The following is a 21061-nucleotide window of genomic DNA, read 5'->3' as shown; positions in this document are numbered from 1 at the left end:
AAGGAAAAGCGTTAGTTAACCTTGCAGACTACGTTTCTGAACTAGCAAAATCATGCAAATCTTAACTTAACAAACAATTCACAGCTTGAACTTTAATATCTTAATAAACGAAGTGAATTCTGTGAATAAAGAAATAGCTTTCTATGGTGCACGAAAAAATATAAGCATGTACTTCTTTAATAAGTTTTCTAAATTTTCGTCAATTGTTTCCAGGTGTACTTGTTACCGGACAAGTCCAAAGCTGGCAAGAGGAAGACAAAAGTAAAGAAGAACACGCTCAACCCTGTATTCGAGGAGAGTCTCAGTTTCGTGCAGACGCTGGCCTCGCTGTCCTCGCGGACACTGTGGCTCAGCGTGTGGCACGCCGACATGTTCGGCAGGAACGACTTCCTCGGCGAGGTGACACTGCCGCTGGCCGACGTCGTGTTCGACGACCCCGCGCCCATGTGGTACAAGTTGCACGAAAGGGTAAGTGCGTTTTATGGTTCATTAATTTATTCGAATCGGTAATTTAAAAGCAAAAAAAAACATTTTATTTTTACATTGTGACATCAGTCTCCAAACAATATATAAAATTCAATCCAAATAAACTTCTAGTAAAATCTCATCTGCCAACAATATTATTTTTACCGTATTGTTAAAGGGGATAATGTTTTTGCCTACACAATATTTAGAACTGCAAAGTACGTAAATATACCAGAAGGTATTAAGTAACAATGGATTGTATTTCGTTCACAGACAGAACATTTCGACGAGCATCAGGGTAGCCGCGGCGACCTGATCGTGGGGCTCAAATTCGAACTGCATGAAACCGGCGCCTTGCGGGGCAAGGGCACCCTGCACGTGCTCGTTAAGGAGGCCAAGAACCTCGTAGCCACCAAACCTAATGGACTTGCTGATGTATTTTGTAAAAGGTAATTTTAGAAATATTTATCCTGCCTTAATAATATAAATGCTGAGCTCATTCTGTCTGACAAGCCATCAAAACTTAACCACTGAAATTTGGTAATGAGAAAGCTTTTAAGAAAAGGCATACCTCTTATGGTATTTTTATAGTTGTCCCAAACCAAATTCAACACAAAGAAACAAAGTTGAAATACGCTAATTAAGCGAAACCTAAATACATAATATTATCTTCTTTAATAAATAATTCGGGTCAAATTATTAAGATTTCTAAGTACTTATGTACCTACATTGTAAAATAATAGAGAAGTCAAAGCAATGTCGACGTTAGCGGTACTTTGATTTTACAGCCAATTTATATAATCGGGCAATTCCTATGGCCTTCTTCACGGTGAATCTTTATTTGCGTGAACAGTTGGAACGTCGTAAAAGTGGATGCTTAACAAAACAATGTTTCAATTTTTAACTTAACGGATTGAGTTAGACCTTCAATATTCTCATTTTTAAAACGTGACTAAAATAGTGTCATGACTACCGACTCGCACCAAATATTCGTTTTACCCTCCTTTCTTTATGGAAAAAACTATATTATTATCTTTGGTAAAACAAAGTGATTCACGTATTTAAAACAATAGCTTGGTGTATTTTTGAACTACCAATTAACATGGAGAGACCATTATTTTTATCAATCAAACAATTGACCAACATGACATTGTAGATCGAATGTGTTTCGATTATAAACTCAACCACTACAATATCGACGGTTGAAATGCTAATTAACATAAGAATATTTTTTTTTTTCGAAAAATTTTAACTAGGTAAAAACATAAAAGTGCTCATTTTAAATATATATGAAACTTTGTGTCGCCTAAAATTACAATATTTAAAATGCCAAATTTGCTGATATAAGTGTCCGTTTAGAATTTAGATAATCGCTTTGCATTAGTACACGATTTAAAACCAAGATTTAAGATCTAATTTGCCAAAGCTACGAGCGCATTCCAGTGCCGTGGAGTAGGTACTTACTTTATAAATAAAAATATGAGTTGTATTAATATTTATCCTCGTCCTATATTAAACACATAATTGTCTCGTCATTCAGCTGTATATTTTTCTTTTCAGCTACCTTCTTCCCGAACGCGGCAGACTTGTGAAGCAAAAGACCAATGTGGCGAGACGCTCGTTAAATCCAAGATGGGAACACACTTTCACCTACCGTGGTCTCAAACTACAAGAACTCGGTACCAGAGCGCTAGAACTAAGCCTCTGGGATCGGGACCGTCTTGCATCAAACGATTTTATGGGAGCCGTTAGATTATCACTCGGTACAGGTGAGATTTTTATTGTTTACTAGCTGACCCGACAGACGTCCTGGGGCCTTATTCTCTATCCCGCACGTTATTTAAACAGAGTGTAACAAGCACGTAACACAACGCATCATGTTTAGGACTATAGAAATTTGGCTTACAGAATACCATTCCACGCACATTTCTCGAAGATAACATGACACGGCCGCGTTACGCGTTTACACTATCATACAGAATAAGGGCCCTGATACGGCCGCGTTACGCGTTTACACTATCATACAGAATAAGGGCCCTGGGCGTTGTGTTACGTGCTTGTTACGCACTATTAAAATAACGTGTGGGATAGAGAATAAGGCCTCTGTCTTAACTACTTAGTCTGGCCATAAATACTGTTACACTTAATTATAAAAAAATATTACATTTGAATTTCGAATCTGTCATTTTTATACGATTGTTCATTGTGTTTTCTCATTTTGGCGCCAATACATTGTAAAATATTTTGCGATATTAAAATGGTGTGGGGTGATAAAGAGAACCGAATCGCTGTGATAGCATTACACAAAGTAGGTATGGAGCCAAATGCAATTTTTAAAACTCTCCATACACTTGGTATTAGTAAAATGTTTGTGTACCGGGCTATTAATAGGTACAATGAGACCTCCTCTGTTTGTGACAGAAAAGATCTGGCCGTCCACGTAGTGTTCGTACGAAAAAGGTGGTCAAAGCAGTAAGGGAAAGAATTCGAAGAAATCCTGTCCGAAAGCAAAAGATTTTATCTCGGGAAATGAAGATAGCACCTAGAACCATGTCGCGTATTTTAAAAGATGACTTAGGACTTGCAGCCTATAAGAGACGCACTGGCCATTTCTTAACTGATAATTTAAAGAAGAATAGGGTGGTAAAATCGAAACAACTACTGAAGCGGTACGCAAAGGGAGGTCACAGAAAAATTTTGTTTACGGATGAGAAAATTTTACAATTGAGCAACATTTTAACAAACAAAATGACCGTATTTATGCTCAAAGCTCTAAGGAAGCTTCCCAATTAGTCGACAGAGTGCAACGTGGACATTATCCGACTTCAGTGATGGTTTGGTGGGGTGTTAGCTATGAAGGAGTGACTGAGCCATATTTTTGTGAAAAAGGTATCAAAACATCGGCACAAGTGTATCAAGATACCATTCTTGAGAAGGTAGTTAAGCCCCTTAACATCACCATGTTCAATAACCAAGTATGGTCCTTCCAGCAAGACTCGGCGCCGGGTCATAAAGCTCGGTCCACGCAGTCTTGGTTGGAATCGAACGTTTCGGACTTCATCAGAGCTGAAGACTGGCCGTCGTCTAGTCCCGATCTTAATCCGCTGGATTATGATTTGTGGTCAGTTTTAGAGAGTACAGCTTGCTCTAAACGCCATGATAATTTGGAGTCCCTAAAACAATCTATACGATTGGCAGTGAAGAATTTTCCCATGGAAAGAGTGCGTGCTTCTATTGATAACTGGCCTCATCGTTTAAAGGACTGTATTGCAGCCAATGGAGACCACTTCGAATAAGCTTTTTATATTTTTAATTGTTTTATATTTATGTATTAAACTGACACACTGTAAAAGTAATAAATGTTATTTGCAGTTAACAATTTTCTTTTTTCTTTATTACAATATTTATGGCAAGACTAGGTATGTATGCACGCGCATTGTGTCGATCGCTGACAGTTATTCCAAACCACTAACAGTTATGTAAAATTAATATTGTCGTTAAGTTTTCTTAAATTTTCTAATTTTCCGCGCAATTTGTTGAATTTTTCTTTCATAAGAAGTAAGAACCTTCTCCTGACAATAACAAACACAACAAAAAAATAGTGAAATCGGTCCAGCCGTTTACGCGTGATGACGTGACCAAGGGAAATAGGGATTCATTTTTATATATATAGATAAAGTAGTTTATAAAGTATTGTTTATAAAATACAATTTAAAGTTTATCGATACAAAGCAGATCTTTAAACTTAAATTTATATAAATAGGAAACCCACGTATTTTATGACTAATAGCGAGTGCGATAGTCGAAAAATTCCAACGGAAACGTATTTTAGATAGCGTTTGTGATAAGCGGTAATATTTTTAAAGTTAAAAAAATACACTATATTTTGGGATATTTAAATACTAACATAGATAAGGTATTGTTATTTAGACACCATTGAAATATTAAAACATAATTATAAAATGATAAATTTGTAGAAATTCTAGAATGGCAATATTATTGTTGCTCTCTCCTTATATATTATAATATTTTGTTGTATTTTCAGGAACATACATGGGTGCAAATGTCAACTGGATGGACAGTGCGGGCAAGGAGGTGTCACTGTGGCAAACAATGATGCAGAGGCCTAATTTCTGGGTTGAAGGATCACTGCCTTTAAGACCTCAGCTTAATAATTAAGTGCCGACATTTTGTAAAACAACTCGAGTTGCTATCCAAATGTTTATTTTTCTTCAGTCTCAATAATAATAAACTCTTTACGGATTGTTGATCATGTCAATGAGTAAATTATACAAATACCTTTTAAATAATACTAAGGTATACATTAAATTGGGCAAAAATCTCTATCTATAAAAGATAAATATCAGCCCTTTATTATATACTGTCCCAATGCTGGGCAAAGGCCTCCTTTACTACTGAGAGGAAATATAATTCTACTTAAATACTCTATTTTATGTATTCTACTTTCTCCTTAACTTTACTATACAATAAGTGCCAACATTACTAGCCAAGAAGTTTTTAATGTACCCAATTATACGCTAGTTCGTAAGTCCTGAATATTATTTGCATATAAATCAAATTCTAGATAATAATATGTAATGTTAAGTTTTGTAATCGCTGAGGTTAAAACTGACACTATGGATAATAATTATGTATTTTTATACAATAGTTTAAATTCTATTTAGAGATATGTTCGGTAATAATCTCTGAATGTAACATTCCAACTTGTGATGGCAATGAGAATGATAGCTTTAAGAATTATAATGACAATAACTTTACATGTATGAGTAACTGCGAAGTAGACTTAAGTTATGCATTTATATTAGTATCATTATGTACAAATTAAGTTCACATGAGTCTTATAGTACTAGCTCATGCGCATTGTGATTTAAGTGTAGATATTTCTTTCATTTTGTGAATGTCATTTGTGTATAATGAGATTTTGAGATTTACGACATTGAAAGAACGTCCATGGTTTAATGTAAAATATAAGATCTTATTGACTAGGTACTATACTATAAATATTTTTATATAAACTTACTTACTTACTATAAAATTCAAAATGTTATGAAAATAAAAGTTTTGAATTGTGTCCTAATTAAATATTTGTATTATTTTTATGACCCGCTTTAGGAATTTATGGTAAGTGGTATACAACTCTTCAGTGTATATACAACCTACATTGCAAATAATAGGATTATACGTGGGTACCTAAATATTATTTAGTAGGTAAATACCTAACCTACTATTATTTATTTATTTAAAAACTTGACGTCAACAATCACAATAACTCTACTGCTTTTTGTTTTTTTTATTGCTTTGAATGACGAGACGAACTTGCCGTTGGCCAGATGGCAAGCGTTACGACTGCCTATAAACAGTAGAAATACCATCCAACACCTTGAATTGCAAGGTATTGTTTGATATTCCACTCGCCGTCCCAAAACGTGGGATGTTAAGTCTTATTATGTGCATTTGTGACACTGGCTACAATGTCCTTCAAACCGGAACACCATAGTGACTACACACTGCTGCTTAGCGGCAGAAAAAGACATTGTGGCGTTACATACCAGGCGTACTCTTACATATGAGAGATCAAACACCAGTGGGTGTGTATGGTAAGTATAGATTTATTTTTAATCACACTACCTAAGTATATCATATCGAGCTAATGCTGGCGGACCTTTCGTAACAAATCCGACCAATACCTACCTGCACTCATGTTTACTCTCAAATTGCCATTAAATAAGTAAATAATATAATATTATATATATACAATATACTTAATTACGCTGTGGAAATATAAGAGGTATATACTATCTTGTGGTATAGCTATAACGGTGTTTTTCTTTTTGGAATTTCATTAGAATTCAGATGTTTCCTAATTATAATATTAAAGCCTAATCTATATATATAAAAATGAATTGCTGTTCGTTAGTCTCGCTAAAACTCGAGAACGGCTGAACGGATTTATCTTATCTTGGTCTTGAATTATTCGTGGAGGTCTAGGGAAGATTTAAAAGGTGAGAAAAATTCGAATAATTGCCGGGAAAATCCTCAAAACAGCATTTTTCTATTTCCCATACAAACGTTTTCTAACTAATACGTAGAGTCAATTTGAGCTTTATTGCTATTGTATAAAGTTCACTGTTGTCTAAGCAATGTAGGTGTGTTCCTAACATCAAAGCAGTGTGCGTTGGAGCACAGAATATAATAATGTAATGTCGCGTTCTGAAACTCAACAAAAGTGATATCGCGGACCCGACTAAATTGAACAGTCACAAAATTTAATATATCATTAGTTATTTGGTTGGCTTCACGATATTATTTCTTTTGTTTTACTTTAAAATGCATGTTTTCGTTATGGACAATTTTTGAGCTACTTTTGCATATCTATACTTATAATAAATCTGTAGAGAGGTCAATTCTGTACATGAAATATATTTCCAAAATAACTGGGGTGATTAGGGATCGATACTGATGCTAAAAATGCAATTAGTAAAATTTTTGTCTGTCTGTCTGTATAACCGTTATAGAAACAAAAACTACTCGACGGATTTTAACTTATCTTGGTACAATTATTTTTCATACTCCTGAGCTGGTTATAGTATACTTTTCATCACGCTACAATTAATAGGAGCATAGCAGTGATGGAAAATGTTGGGAAAACGGGAGAAGTTACTCCATTTTTAAGCTTCCGTCATTTCGTGTGCAACCTTAATGGTTAAAAGTTCCTTCGATTTCACCAGGATCCCATCATCAGACCCTGACCGGACAATCGGACTACCTGCATACCACCATAAATTAAAAAAACATCCCGACAAATTGAGCACCTTCTCCATTTTTGAAACCCGAAATCCACGCGGGCGAAGCTGCGGGCGGAAGCTAGTAATCTATAAATTTGTTTTATTATTAACTTAACATTTAAAATATACATTATAACTAACAAAAACACAATTTTTAAACAAAAGATAATTACAATATAATATGATATGGAAATTTTAAACATCCCGCGCTACGTTAAATTCCAACTGACACAATGTTAGTGTTGCCAATTCTTTTTTGTCAAACTCACAAGAAATTAGTGTTTCAAACCACTAAAATTTAAATAAGTTGAAAATGATAGGTGCTTGATATCTAATTTATTTATAATACCAGTGAAGCGAAGTAAATATACAAAAACAATGTTAATATTTTTTTGCGCACGCTGGTTTGTACAATCGTCACAACGTTATTGCCCTCTGGTTTGTTTTTAATTTTTTTTTTGTACGCACGGATAATAAAATCAACTTTTGAATTTATTTGGTTACTTCAATGGTTTCAACATTTGTTTGTGTATAAAGGCTAATTATATCATTTTCTATCAAATAATGTGGTAAGAACATGAAATTATGATAAAAACGTATAATTTACGTCTTATCCTGGAGTGTTATATTTATAGCCTATGGGCTAAACTCCAGTGTTGCCAGAAGGTTACATTTCTTACATTTTTCGTTACTTTTGACCCCCTCGCGTAACATGTAAGTAATTTTTATATTTAAGGCAATTTTCGTAACTTTTGAGAACAACGAGATTTGTAATACAACATTTTTATTGTAAATAGTTTATGAACGCATTTCTATTCAACGCATCCAAATTGAACACGCCTAAAACTGGCGGGTCTAAAAAGTATTTCACTCCATATCACACTCAGAGATGGCTCGCCATGACAATATGAAACGTATCTTGCATATATTAAAACTTGATTTTGCTTGAGTGTGCGCGCGCACATTTCCTACTTCGCGAGTCCCCGCGGTTTCGCAGCTACAAAAATGCTTGCCCAAAAACGCGTAAATAAAATAAAAAACAATAATGTAACTTTTGCAGCAAAAATGTAACTTTTCAGGAAACGAAACGTAACTTACGACTCAAGGGCCCTGGCAACACTGCTATACTCTAATAAAATTTTGAAGAGACTTTTAGGCGGGAAGTCAAATAAGGCGGCAATTTTTAATATCGCTTAAATTTTATTTTATTTTTTGCTAGTAAATATTATATAAATACTTTGTAATATAGTTTTGTAAATAAAGTATTCCACAATGGGTCCTCCCAATGATGGAGAGGACCCTGGAGATATCAAAAAAAGGAAATATGCAAAAATTTCCACCAGTGATCCTAAGGCCAGTAATTTGGACAAATATAAAATTTTTATAAAGCCTAATTATAAGAGACTTTTCCTGGAAAATGGTACTTGTGAATATATAGTTTATGTTGAGTCGACTGAAAATGAAAAAGTGGGGAATAAAAACCCTATTACATTAACAAATCTGTTTTGTGACAATGTCAAAGGCATAATTGGAGTACACAGAATAAATGCTTTAAAAATTGGTGTATCCTTCAAAACAGCAGGAGCTGCCAACAGTTTTTTGAAAATGGAGGATTTTTTACTAAAAAATAAATTAAAAGCTTTCATTCCCTCCTATCTAACTGAAAAAATGGGAGTATTAAGATATGTACCCAAAGACATGAGTAACGAAGAGATATACAGGAATATCAGCTGTGACAGTGAAATTATTTCAATCAAAAGAATGATGAGGAAAGTGGATGGTATATTAACACCTATGGGTACAGTCATAGTAACATTTGCCTCAACATCCTTACCCCAGTATGCTTATATAAAATTATTTAGATATCAAGTTACCCAATATATACCTCCACTCCTTCAATGTTTCAAATGCCTTAAATTTAACCATTCTGCAAAGGTATGCCGAGGAATCCAAAATTGCTCATCATGTGCTGGAAAGCACTCTTATAAAGAATGTGATGTGGAAGAAATAGTGTGCATAAATTGTGGGGTAACCACTTAGCAGTGTCCAGAGATTGCCCAATAAAAAGAAGAAAATGGAGGAGAAAAAACAAATATTTCCAGAATTCGTATGCCACTGTTGTGAGTACACCACTTATCTATAATGACAAATCTTTCCCTGCATTGCCCACAAAAATAAATACAAATAATTCTAAAGATAATGAACTTAATGTACAGGAAATAGCTAATAATGATATTATTCTTAAGGCAATAGTGAAATCCATTGTTACTCTAGGTAATAATTCCGACAATACTCCACTTACTACTAAGAAAATTAAAGAAATATTCTTATCAAATTTAATTTAATGGATAATTATTTACAAATATTACAGTATAATATACAAAGTTTGCAGAGTAAAAAGCCTTATTACAAAATTTATTAGTTGAAAAGTCTGTTGACATTTGTCTTCTTAATGAGACTTGGATAAAACCCAACACTAGAATTCCAAATTTCCCATCATATAATTTTCATTATAAAGTATCCAAAAACCCTCATCATGGAGTCGGTATACTAATCAAACATGGTTTACAGTACAGTATAATAGACACTTTGTATCATGAGTCCATACAAAATATATGTATTTCATTAAAAACTGGCACAAGTTGTATATATTTACTTTGTATTTATTGTCCACCCACTAATCAATTTGATGATTTAAAATTGAAGAGACTTATAAATTCCTTACCAAGGCCTTGTGTTATAATGGGTGATTTTAATGCTCATCATATGGCTTTTGGATCTAATTATGACAACAATAGGGGTAAATGCTTGTTTAACCTTATAGACGATTGTGATTTATGCATTTTAAATGACGGATCTACAACAACGGTCCCTTATCCTGGTAGACAGGCTGCTGCATTAGATTTGGCTCTTACTAGTTCTTCTATTGCTCATCTTTGCAATTGGTATGTTCATGATGACCCAATGGGTAGTTACCACCTTCCAACTTTTCTTGAGATAAATGTGCAACCATCATCATACTGTGTCTCTCCTGTAAATGAAAGTAAATATATATATAGCAAAGCAAATTGGTCTGAATACTGTTCTCTGAGTGAAAACGGATTTTCGCATTTGGATCTGGTCAATGATAGTTCCCTAACATTGTATAATAATTTTGTTCAAATATTAAAAACTTAAGAGATAAAACTATTCCTAAAGTTAAAAAAAGATCAATTAACTCAATTTCTAGAAAACCTGTTCCATGGTGGAATCAGAACTGTACTGATGTCGTAAATAATTCTAAGAAAGCTCTGAAAGATTATTTTTCACAGCCTACAAAAGAAAATTGGATAAAATATAAAAAGTTAGATGCTGCTAAGAAAAGAATATTAAAAGAGGAGAGCATTACTTCTTGGCAAAACTTATGTGGTAGTTTCAACAGACTAACACCAATTTCTCGAATATGGGGATATGTTAGAAAATTTAAGAGGATAGGGATTAGTGACAAAAACAGAAATTTTAATGATGACTGGGTTCCTGATTTTATAAATAATTTAACAGACACAACACAAATCAGTCAAGATAGGTTAACTTATTTATTTGAAAGTGCAACTGAAACTGATATTAACACATTTCTTAATAGTACATTTAACTTAAATGAATTACATATATCTTTGAAATCTAGAAGAGATACTACTCCGGACTAGACAACATTCCATATTTATTGGTTAAAAATTACATTTGAATGCACAAATCATTTTACTTAGTATTTACAATAGAATGTGGAAGGAAATAGTTATACCAACTACCTGGAAAACTCAATGTGTCATTCCTATATTAAAACCTAATAAGCCCATAAACAGTGCAACGAGTCTTATAGGCCAGTTTCATTATCTTCATGTTTGGGTAAACTATTTGAAAATATGTTAAAATTAAGATTAGATTATTTCATTGAGTCAACTAATGTAATTCCTTCAGTACAGTTTGGCTTCAGAAAAGGCAAAAGTTGTTCTGAAAGCTTTGTATCATTAATATTTGACATAAAACAAGCTAAATTAAGTCACCCAATATGGTATGTGTATTTTTAGATGTAAAAGGTGCTTTTGATAATGTTAATATAGAAGAACTCATTCAGATTTTACACAACACAGGTATGCCTGCCCAAGTTTTAAAGTGGTTGTATAACTTTATGAGTGATAGAACTGTATATGTGAAGTATAATGACAAACTGCATGGGCCTAGATGTGTAAATAGAGGTGTTATGCAAGGGGCTACACTGTCGCCACTATTATATAATTTATATACCTCAGAAATTTCAAAATATGTTGACACAACAAATGTTAAGATCCTACAATTTGCAGATGATTTGCTTTTGTATAGCACAAATCAAAATTTGCATGTTGCTCAAAGTAACATTAACAATGCACTGAAACAGTTGTACAATTTCTATCATAATAAACTTAAACTTGATATTAGCCCTTCAAAAGTTCAGTTTTAGTTTTTAGTAAACAGTTAAATGTAAATGATGTAAATATTTTTACAACACAACTCAAATTCCATTGGTAAAACAACACAAATTTTTAGGAGTTATTATTGATGATAAGCTTAAGTTTGATGAACACATTAAACATATTTGTAAAAAGCATTAAATGGTATTAATTTACTAAGACATTTAGCAGGCACTTACTGGGGTCTGACCCAAAAACAATGGCTATGTTGTATAAGAGTATAATTAGAAGTCACTTTGACTACAGCTGTTTAGCATACATGAATGCTAGCAGAACTCATTTAAAGAAGTTAGATGTGATACAAAACATGGGCCTGCGACTCATTTGTGGAGCTATGAGATCAACACCTATTAACTCACTAGAAATAGAAACTTGTATACCTCCTCTGGTTTTTGCGTGAGATTACAGTTGGCCCAAAGATTTTATTTGAAAATAGTATCCTTAAACAATAGCATTCTTCACAAACAACTCGAATTGAGTCCTCTGGACATAGAACCAGTCTCATCTAATGTAGTCACTGCTCCTTCACTTGTACATGGGACAATACCTGAAATCCAAACAATTTATAACTTGGTTAAAAAGAATTCTAAGCATATTCAAAAATATAGTAACTGGTCATTGTATACTAATTCATTTAAAGTTCTTATTGATTGTCCTATAATACATGTAAATACTGTACATGACAATACTGATTTTTTAGAATTTAAGAATAGCAAAACAATTATTATTTATTATATACAGATGGATCCAAAACTGATAGTTACTGTACAGCAGCATTTTATGATCCTCAACTTAATTATACAAAATGTATTAAGATAAGTACTAACTGCAGTATATTTACAGCAGAGGTATATGCAATTTATTGTGCATTGCTCTATGTAAATACGACTGTAAGTAATATTTTAATAATTTCAGATTCTAAGAGTGTTTTGTGTTCATTAAATAATTTCCACATTTCCTATAAAATAAATTATTTGGTGCACGCTATTAAAAATAAGTTAACTCAACTCCGAGATGAGAAACACCTTAATATAGAATTTTTGTGGGTTCCATCACACAGTGGCATACGTGGAAATGAAATAGCAGATAAGGCAACCCACGCGAACCCTGATGAGGATCACACAGAGTCGATGAAGGTCCATTTTACCGATTATTACAGCTTGTACAAAAGTAGCAATAAACTGTTATGGAAAGAATACTGGGACTTTACCCTGCAGACCAAAGGAAAATGGTACAGCAAAATACAGAAAGAATTACCAACGAAACCTTGGTATCATCAACACAAATATATTGACAGAAAGTTTTTTAGCTGCATCACACGCATGAGGTTGGGACACTGTTTGACTCCAGCACATCTTTATAGACTTCATATAGTGAATAGTAACAGATGTTCTTACTGTAATCAAGCAAATGCTGATTTGGACCATATCGTACTTCGGTGCCCTGCGTTTGGAATTGACCGTTTATTATTAGCGAACGATTTATGTGATAGTGGTACATGTGTAAATAATAGCATTGAAAGTATTCCCCGCCAATTGGAAGATATATTATCCAATACTCAAATGTATAAAGCTTTGTTTATCTACATTAGTCGTACTATTAAGAAAATTTAATTGTAATTTGTATCAAAACTTCTATTTGTATTTTTTTAACCAAGAACTGTTTGTTTAATATAGTAGATAAAATAATTTATGTATGCGTCTGAAGGACTTGTATCCATGGACAGAAATAAATTAAAAAAAAAAAAAAAAAAAAAAAACTAATAAAATTTGCAAATGTCAAATAAAACTTTGTTGACGATGTTCTAACGTATAAAACAATATTGATTTTTAATTGAAATCCGTCCATTGTCCGTACCTGTTGAATTAAAAGTACTTGAAACCATGGCAAAATTTACAAATACCATGTTTACTTCCTTTTTTATATCATTTATCTATTTCAAATCAGGTAAGTAACTTTAGGGCGTAGTCCACAGAAGTTTCCTCTTTCCTTTGTTTATTTTATTGTTTATTTCTATTTTAAAACCTTTTTAGTTGCTAGCATAAGTTGTTATCAATGCTCTGGAACCGATTCCGACCACCCTTTCGAGTGTAACGAGTTTTGGAAAATGATGTTAGTTTGGTACCCATAGACTGCGGTACTATACACGACGCTCAGTATTGCATAAAACACGTCGGCAGATACGAAGGTTAGACATTCTAATAGACTGAAGCTCGCTAACACCCAGTTACTAACAAATGGGATATGGATATCTAACATGTAGATTATAAACAAAGGTATCTGACTTGCTTGGGAATAAAACTTATAACATACCTGCATAGTGGTTTCTCATGGATATACAACTTGTGTAATTTATATAAGATTATTTTAGTCTCTATGTGTTATATAATCCAAGAAAAATGCATTCTTTTGATTTCTTCTGTCGCCTTAGTCTGGTAACATAATAGTGGATTTCAATTCAGTGTTGAAATCTCAGGTCAGGCATCGCTTTGTGTGGGTTCTTCTCATATTGTTTCCAGGATGGAATATTGAGCAGCTTAGTCATAGGTTAAAGGAGTATTTGCAAAGTTTTTTGGGTAAAATTATTTGTGCTGCATTACTTTGCAAGTGAGCAGGATTAGGGCACCTAAAAATAATATAATTGATTTCTTTCTTCACATTTCTCTTTATCTCTTTGGTACTTACTATGAGCGGAGATTAAAATTTTCCACTACCTTTTGTTTATGGGTCTGCTCACATAACATTAAATCAGCAATTTATGGAATTTTCTTTTTTAAAAGTTTGCCTTTAGTCTTTATCAGTTTCAGTGGTCTAATGCTCCCCAAAGGCAATTGTTGTGTGTTTTCTCTTAACACGGATATATGCCATAGCCCTAGGCACACAATACAGTGTGTAGACCTCATAGTAGTAATTACATCTTGAGGCCTATAAGGAAAAAAATATATACATTAATATTTTTAAGGAAATAAGGATGTAATTAGGTACCTTACTAAAATATTAATATGTTTTAAATATTATTAGGTTTAGCAATAGATTGTTATCAATGCAACTCATCATCAACAATGGAGTGTGGCGATGGCCTAATTAACCTGGATGGGGCGTACTGACACCAACTTCTTGTGGTCATGTTTATAATGCACTCTATTGCATTAAACATACAGGTTCCACTAACAAATATTCAATTGGCTTTTTTATTTTATGGTTTTTTAGATTTACATATTTATTATACTATGTATTTTATGATAAATTTTCAGTTACCAATATTTAGACAGGGGTGGGTGGATATTAGAATGCAGATATTTTTTATAGTTATCAAAATATGATTTATCTTAAACTAATCACTTATATACAAATTGCCTTTATATACTCCCTCGGGTTGGATAGTTGTAAATCTATTAGTATTAAAGCTGATTATGGGTCTACCCTGAGTTTGACAAAAAATAACATGAAAAGTATCTGCCTTCAATTGCACAACAAACACAGATGCACTGGGCTTCTGTAAATTTCACAGCATGATCCACTATATGCAATTGTAACTGGTGTGGGCAACATGTTTTGGTGAGTTATAAATTTATTATTTATTCTTTATGCCACTGCCATTTACTAAACAGTAGAAACGGGCTATAACAAAATTGTTTATAATCAAATACTTTCCATGCCAAATAAAGCAACATATTAGTTAGTGACCAATGTCCAAAATTTTTTTTCTTATCACAAAATATCGACAAATCATTGCATTTTATCACTAAGCAAAAATAGTATTTTGATCCTTATTGTAGTGTAAGAAGTCATGAAGACAATAAGGATTTATTATTTAAATAAAAAAAAAACATAAACCTGAGTATTACTTATAACTAGTAGATATAGCAACTTATTTAGGTGGTTCCTACAATGTTGTTATAACCTGGTTACATTCTATTTTGAAATATATTAAGTTTAACAGACAATATTTTATGTAAAAAGTGTGAAACTGTTTATTTTCTACCACCAAACAGCTTTGTACATTTATATTCTGTTCCCTTGGGAATGATTTTGTAGCCAATGTAATTGAATATTGAGCAATATGAAAATTATCATATCACAGAAAATAATGATCATTATCTTCTGTGAAACATGATGGTCAACAGTAGGGAATTATTACAATGTTATGCTGAACATATTTATTTTATATTTCATTTGAAAGAAAGAGGGCAGGATTATTTTTTATCTATTTTATAAAGCAACACTATGAGTTTCATTGTATTAAAATGTTGTAAGTTTATGGTAAAACATAAAATCATTCTCATGCATGTAACAATACAAATGAGTGGTCGACACACTTGCTTACATAAAAATGATTTTTGCTATTTCATGACTTAAATGAATTGCATTTTTCAGGGGGCATTGGTACAAAGAGATTTTGTTCATCACTGGATTTGGGCAATTACTGCAATTATGTACAACAGAGAGGCGACAAATTGGAATATAGATCCTGCATATACACTTGTAGTACAGATGGTTGCAACCATTCCTCAATATTTACTTCTTCATTTACATTACTAATAATGGCACTATTTGTCTCGAAATATTTTGCAATACATTAATTATAAAATTTATGTAAGTTTTGTACCAATTCTTGTATATTTTGAAATGAGTTTATGGTTTTATTTTTCAATAAAATAGATATATTATGTACAATGACATTTACTGTTATACAGTGATTATTTCTCGACTGACTAGAAGTTACGCAAATATCACAATAGTACGAGTGATGTGCCTTTTACAAACCAATGTTATAGATAAATATATAAATTGAACTCAATATTTGTTTTATTTTTATTTATGTAGTAATTGTTAGTAATGTTTATTGTGGTAGGAGACATAATATGCAGGTTCTTAAAAAAACTGCAACTAATTATATTACTTTTTTCAGGTTAATGATTATTCTTAGTCGAAAAATAAAGAAACCGGTTCAAACATTTATTGAAAATTTGTGCTACATAAGCAGTATATAAAAATACATAATAATAAATATTAACACCGACTTAGCTAAGTAACTATGGAACCTGCTAATGCACAATAATACTTTCATTTCAACTTATAACACTACACATTATGCTTTTCACATTGATACATGGAATGTAAAATTTATTTTATTATTAAGTATATACTGCTGCGTTATATCTCCAATATTTTATCGCGAGATAGTTCCACAGCAATTGTGATTGCAAAGTTTCTTATAATTAAAATTCTTACGCTTATAAATTATCAAGCCGTGTAATATAAATTGTGACAGATTCGTCATACGAACTACTAAGCTATTTTCGGTCTTAATTTTAGAATGTCCAGCACCTATAATTTTTTACTTCGGCGATGCTAGTGCGAAATCTTAGAGCTAATCTACTTTCTGTACAAAAGAGCTCAGGTAACTTTTTTGTACAATCTTTATATTCAAGATTATCGACACGTTAAAAATCATAAGTTATACGATTTTAAGTAAATGCTTGTTTCTTAAAGAAAACGATACAAAATGTAATACAACATGTAAAATGAACACAAATAATAATAGATAACACACTATTATGAAAATCAGACTATTAAAACAACAAATAAGATGTCAACTCAATAAAACTGGAAATAAAATTCCAATATGTGCTTAATAAAAAGGTGCATGTCAGTATAGTCAAGACATGACAAACTAAAAGTCAAAAATCGTACATAAAAATTGTGAATGAATTACATTAATTGCACACAATCAGTAATAACTTCAGGTAATCACAGTCAAAAAGTAAAATGGCTATGTAATCAAATTAAATCATTTTTTTGTGACGGGATAAAGCAGTTTTTGTCATGGTTATTATCACAAGCGTAAAACCTGCGCAAGAGTCGCGAATTAGGCCAAAATTACAGTTAAAAATATAAAAAGGCAACTTCGCTGACTAAAACTAACACGCAAGATGCTCGACTATAAAACATACTTAAAAACTGGAATGAATTTGTTCCCCAATTAAAAACGAAACATGCGTATGACTAACGAAATATATGGAAAAATAAAACGACAATGTCGATGGTCCTTACATTCCATTTGGCATATTTTGCCCTGAATACTTCTTACCGTCTGCTCCTTACACATTGTACGTTCCATATTCACATTATTAATAAATAAAAGTCTTAATTAAATCGATTCACATATGAGCCATATTAAAAATACAAGTCTTGATTCATATAACGTAACATTGTCGAAAGTATTCGAAAACACATTAAATCGAAAAAATTGTATGAAAACTTCGTGAAACACAGACAAACACAAGGCCTCGCACACGTTCAAGCAAGACATCATAATATAAGCCTTATCAGTGAAGCGTTTTAACGATCGATTTCAGAACGCCCCCAATCTCGGTGATCAATGGTAAATAAACCAATCAAAATAAGTCATTTGTAAGCTTTATTCTGATTGGTCCATTTCGCTGTCGATTCAAAGATGGCGGTTGGGATCGTTTACTGAGATCGCCTTTAAGAGAGCTGCGTGACGTCTAGGAGGATTCTCGTTGCCGATTTGTTTGCAGAGTTGCTACGTGCTGTTCGAGTTCCCGCACTCGTTGTTGACTGTTTTGGAGTTGTCGCTTGACAATCCTCAGTTCCTCACCTTGCCGGTTGAACGCGAGACGGAGCTGGCAATTATTGAGAAATAAATGAAATATATGCGTGTTTTGAGTATATTGAGTAACATTTAACGACAGAAGGAAAACTATTGCTAATCGCCAAGGGCAGAATTGTGGCAACACTAAAAATGGTACGAAAAAAACTTTGACTGCGCTAGTTGTATGCGTAGCGTTATGCTATTGTTTATTATAATAATATTTACCTCGTGTTCAGTACTGAACACGTCTCCTGGTTGATTTGCTTGTATAGGGGAACAGGTTCCACATCCCTGTCTGTTTACCAAACATGCGTTGCAGCTGATGGAACTTCGTGTTTTGATTGGCACTTGTCTTTTGAGACTTCTCTGTCACCTGCACCTGGACAATAATAAAATGGCAAAATATAAAAATGATCACCTAAACGTATTGTTTTGTTTATAATGCGAAATAGCAAAAAAGGAATCTTAGCAATATTTGGATCTGTCATCAATGTTTCAACTGTAACAGGAAATATTGCAACAAATAACACGGAGCTACAATATTCACTGGTGTACATTCAGTTAAACCATCCCAGCGCCCCTAGACTCTGGCCTGAAACACGACACATATCATCGTATTGTTTGACTGTGCATAGTCGAGAATCCAATGCGAGTCCCTCGTTGGCCTCTTAACTAATCACAATCGAACGATATAGACGTTCATGTAATTTTTTCCATTATATTCTACTGTGTATGTGTGGTAAGCACTTGCAAATGATGACATAAAACTAAGCAACAGATTTTTCAGTTTTAAAACCTTTATGGTTATGGGGCAGGGTGGCAGACGTGGTCAATGTAGTAAATACGCGTAAACCTAAGTTGTACCTGCAGGTCATTATCAGCAGTGTGGTTGAGGTTGTTGTGTTCGTTGTGCCAGGTGGCGAGCGGGCGGTAGTCGGGCGTGGTCTCGCGCGAGAGGAAGGCGAACTTCTTGCGGTTGTTGGCGTCCTGCGGCTGCAGCGCGGGCGCGTCTTTGTTGGCGCGCGGCTTGTGCGTCGAGATCGTGACGCCTGCGCAACCAAATACCAATTCAATTTCGTACTTAACAATAGAAGAAGCTATTTTCGTCTTCATAGACTGCATGGAACAGCATGTCAGGCATGGTATATTTTTCTGCCATTAATGGTGATTCTATAATTGTGTTTCTTAAATTAAATTATAATAAGAGTGCAAGGAGACATTCATATTATTTTTTTACAAAGTCACAATGCAGCAATTCCTTGACTGACATTTTTTTTTTTTTGGGCACGTCATAGTCTGCCACCAGTCATTTCTCTGTATACCCGTTGTCAACACTTAGTAATGGAAAAAATATTTTAAATCAATTTAAACATTGCATTCAATAAACAAGAATCGTCATAAAAATATCGTTACCAGTTTTCATGCTGATGAGCAAAGGCGGTGCGTTCATTCCGCTCAGCCAGTCCTTCGACGACAATGCTGGTAATGGAGCTGCCGTATCGGGATATAAATCTTCCTGAAATAATAAAACAGTTACACATTCATTTGGGAGTTTAAATTTACATTGCAACTTCTTACAAATATTATTTTAATTTTTGAAAATATTATCAGTATAATGGTATAAATATTTAGCTGTAAGTTTTTTGTAAATTCAACTATATTTTGATAAGATATTTGTGGCTATAAATCACCGCTATCTTCCTATATATTGAGAGACAATAAGTAAGTTGTGTGTTACCTGGAAGCAGTCAGACTTCCTGGGCACGATCATGGAGATGGGCTCGCAGAGTCCGCGCGAGGTGTGCAGCTTGTAGAAGCGGAACACCTCACAAGGGCACCGTGTTGACGCCGCGCTTCGGCATGAAGCCCAGCCCGCGCTGTGATACGAACACCGTATACTGTATACACACTGTATGTATTTTATAGAATTTGTATTTCGCTCATTTGACAAATTGTATCTCCGCGGGAGCGCACTCGCCAGCGTTCGTTAGTCGTTTCCCGTCACGCGCCAATTTAGCTTCGTAACCGCGGACGGTACCGTACACCTTATAGTATTACGGGAATTTATATTTGTGACCAATATTGACAAAGGAAGTAACCACTTCTGAACTTTTATTTACAACCTTTTTGAGAGTCAAAGGACGATTACAAAGAGCATTAAGAACACAATTTACATTGGAAATTCAGACCAGCCAAAATATTTATATATATAACTGAATGACAAGAAAAGTGACTGGTTGCATGTTAAGCGCCATTTCCTTCCTTAAAACCGACGCAATTGAGAATGAATTACCTCGAGACATTGAACGCAAAATCTTAGTACCCCATTAAAGTCGTTCAAACTCGAATATAATAGTACTTATACAGTATTGTTCAATAGCAAAAATAGACAATATTGTGGTACCCACCCAGACAGCCTTTGGTGTCTGGCTTTCGAGAAATCTACCATCAATTATATGGGTAGCAATAAAATAAATCCGATACATAAATTTGTTACAATATTGAAGATTTTCCGTTAGTGCCGAAGTAAATATTTAACAAGATAATATATCGTCGGCTAAGGGTGCTGAGCTGCTAACTCCATTTTTACCGAAAATGAGATTTTGATACCATCAGATAGAGCGAGCAAAACTCTACAGAATCGTAAAACATACCAAGTGCCTCTAACATATGACAATGTCACT

General features: G+C 33.5%; 3 protein-coding genes and 1 long non-coding RNA gene across 4 annotated transcripts; 2 read left to right on the top strand and 2 right to left on the bottom strand.

Annotated features, from left to right (window-relative positions):
- Positions 1-201: 201 nt before the first annotated feature.
- On the top strand, positions 202-5568 carry LOC119191861 (synaptotagmin-like protein 4; the record flags this gene model as incomplete). The annotated part of the gene is made up of 4 exons (XM_037445721.1): positions 202-468; positions 739-914; positions 2026-2234; positions 4511-5568. Coding segments are annotated over 4 exons (786 nt in total), but the record flags the coding sequence as incomplete, so codon positions are not given.
- Positions 5569-13641: 8073 nt separating this feature from the next.
- Positions 13642-16360, top strand: LOC115456403. Its single transcript, XM_030185450.2, is given in 6 exon segments — positions 13642-13705; positions 13792-13854; positions 13857-13946; positions 14780-14859; positions 14862-14919; positions 16136-16360. Coding segments are annotated over 6 exon segments (561 nt in total). The 3' UTR covers positions 16342-16360.
- Positions 16361-17830: 1470 nt separating this feature from the next.
- Positions 17831-18637, bottom strand: LOC119191862. Its single transcript, XR_005113546.1, has 2 exons — positions 18603-18637; positions 17831-18408 (listed from the first exon to the last, which is right to left on the bottom strand). It is a non-coding gene; the product is annotated as an uncharacterized LOC119191862 (long non-coding RNA).
- On the bottom strand, positions 18610-20316 carry LOC119191863 (coronin-2A-like; the record flags this gene model as incomplete). The annotated part of the gene is given in 5 exon segments (XM_037445722.1): positions 18610-18756; positions 19242-19426; positions 19791-19893; positions 20116-20214; positions 20216-20316. Coding segments are annotated over 5 exon segments (635 nt in total), but the record flags the coding sequence as incomplete, so codon positions are not given.
- Between the last annotated feature and the right edge of the window lie 745 nt (positions 20317-21061).

This window comes from Manduca sexta, unplaced genomic scaffold (assembly GCF_014839805.1).
Source record: "Manduca sexta isolate Smith_Timp_Sample1 unplaced genomic scaffold, JHU_Msex_v1.0 HiC_scaffold_202, whole genome shotgun sequence".
In the NCBI taxonomy this organism is placed as follows: domain Eukaryota; kingdom Metazoa; phylum Arthropoda; class Insecta; order Lepidoptera; family Sphingidae; genus Manduca; species Manduca sexta.
This window is presented reverse-complemented; position numbering and strand designations above follow the sequence as displayed.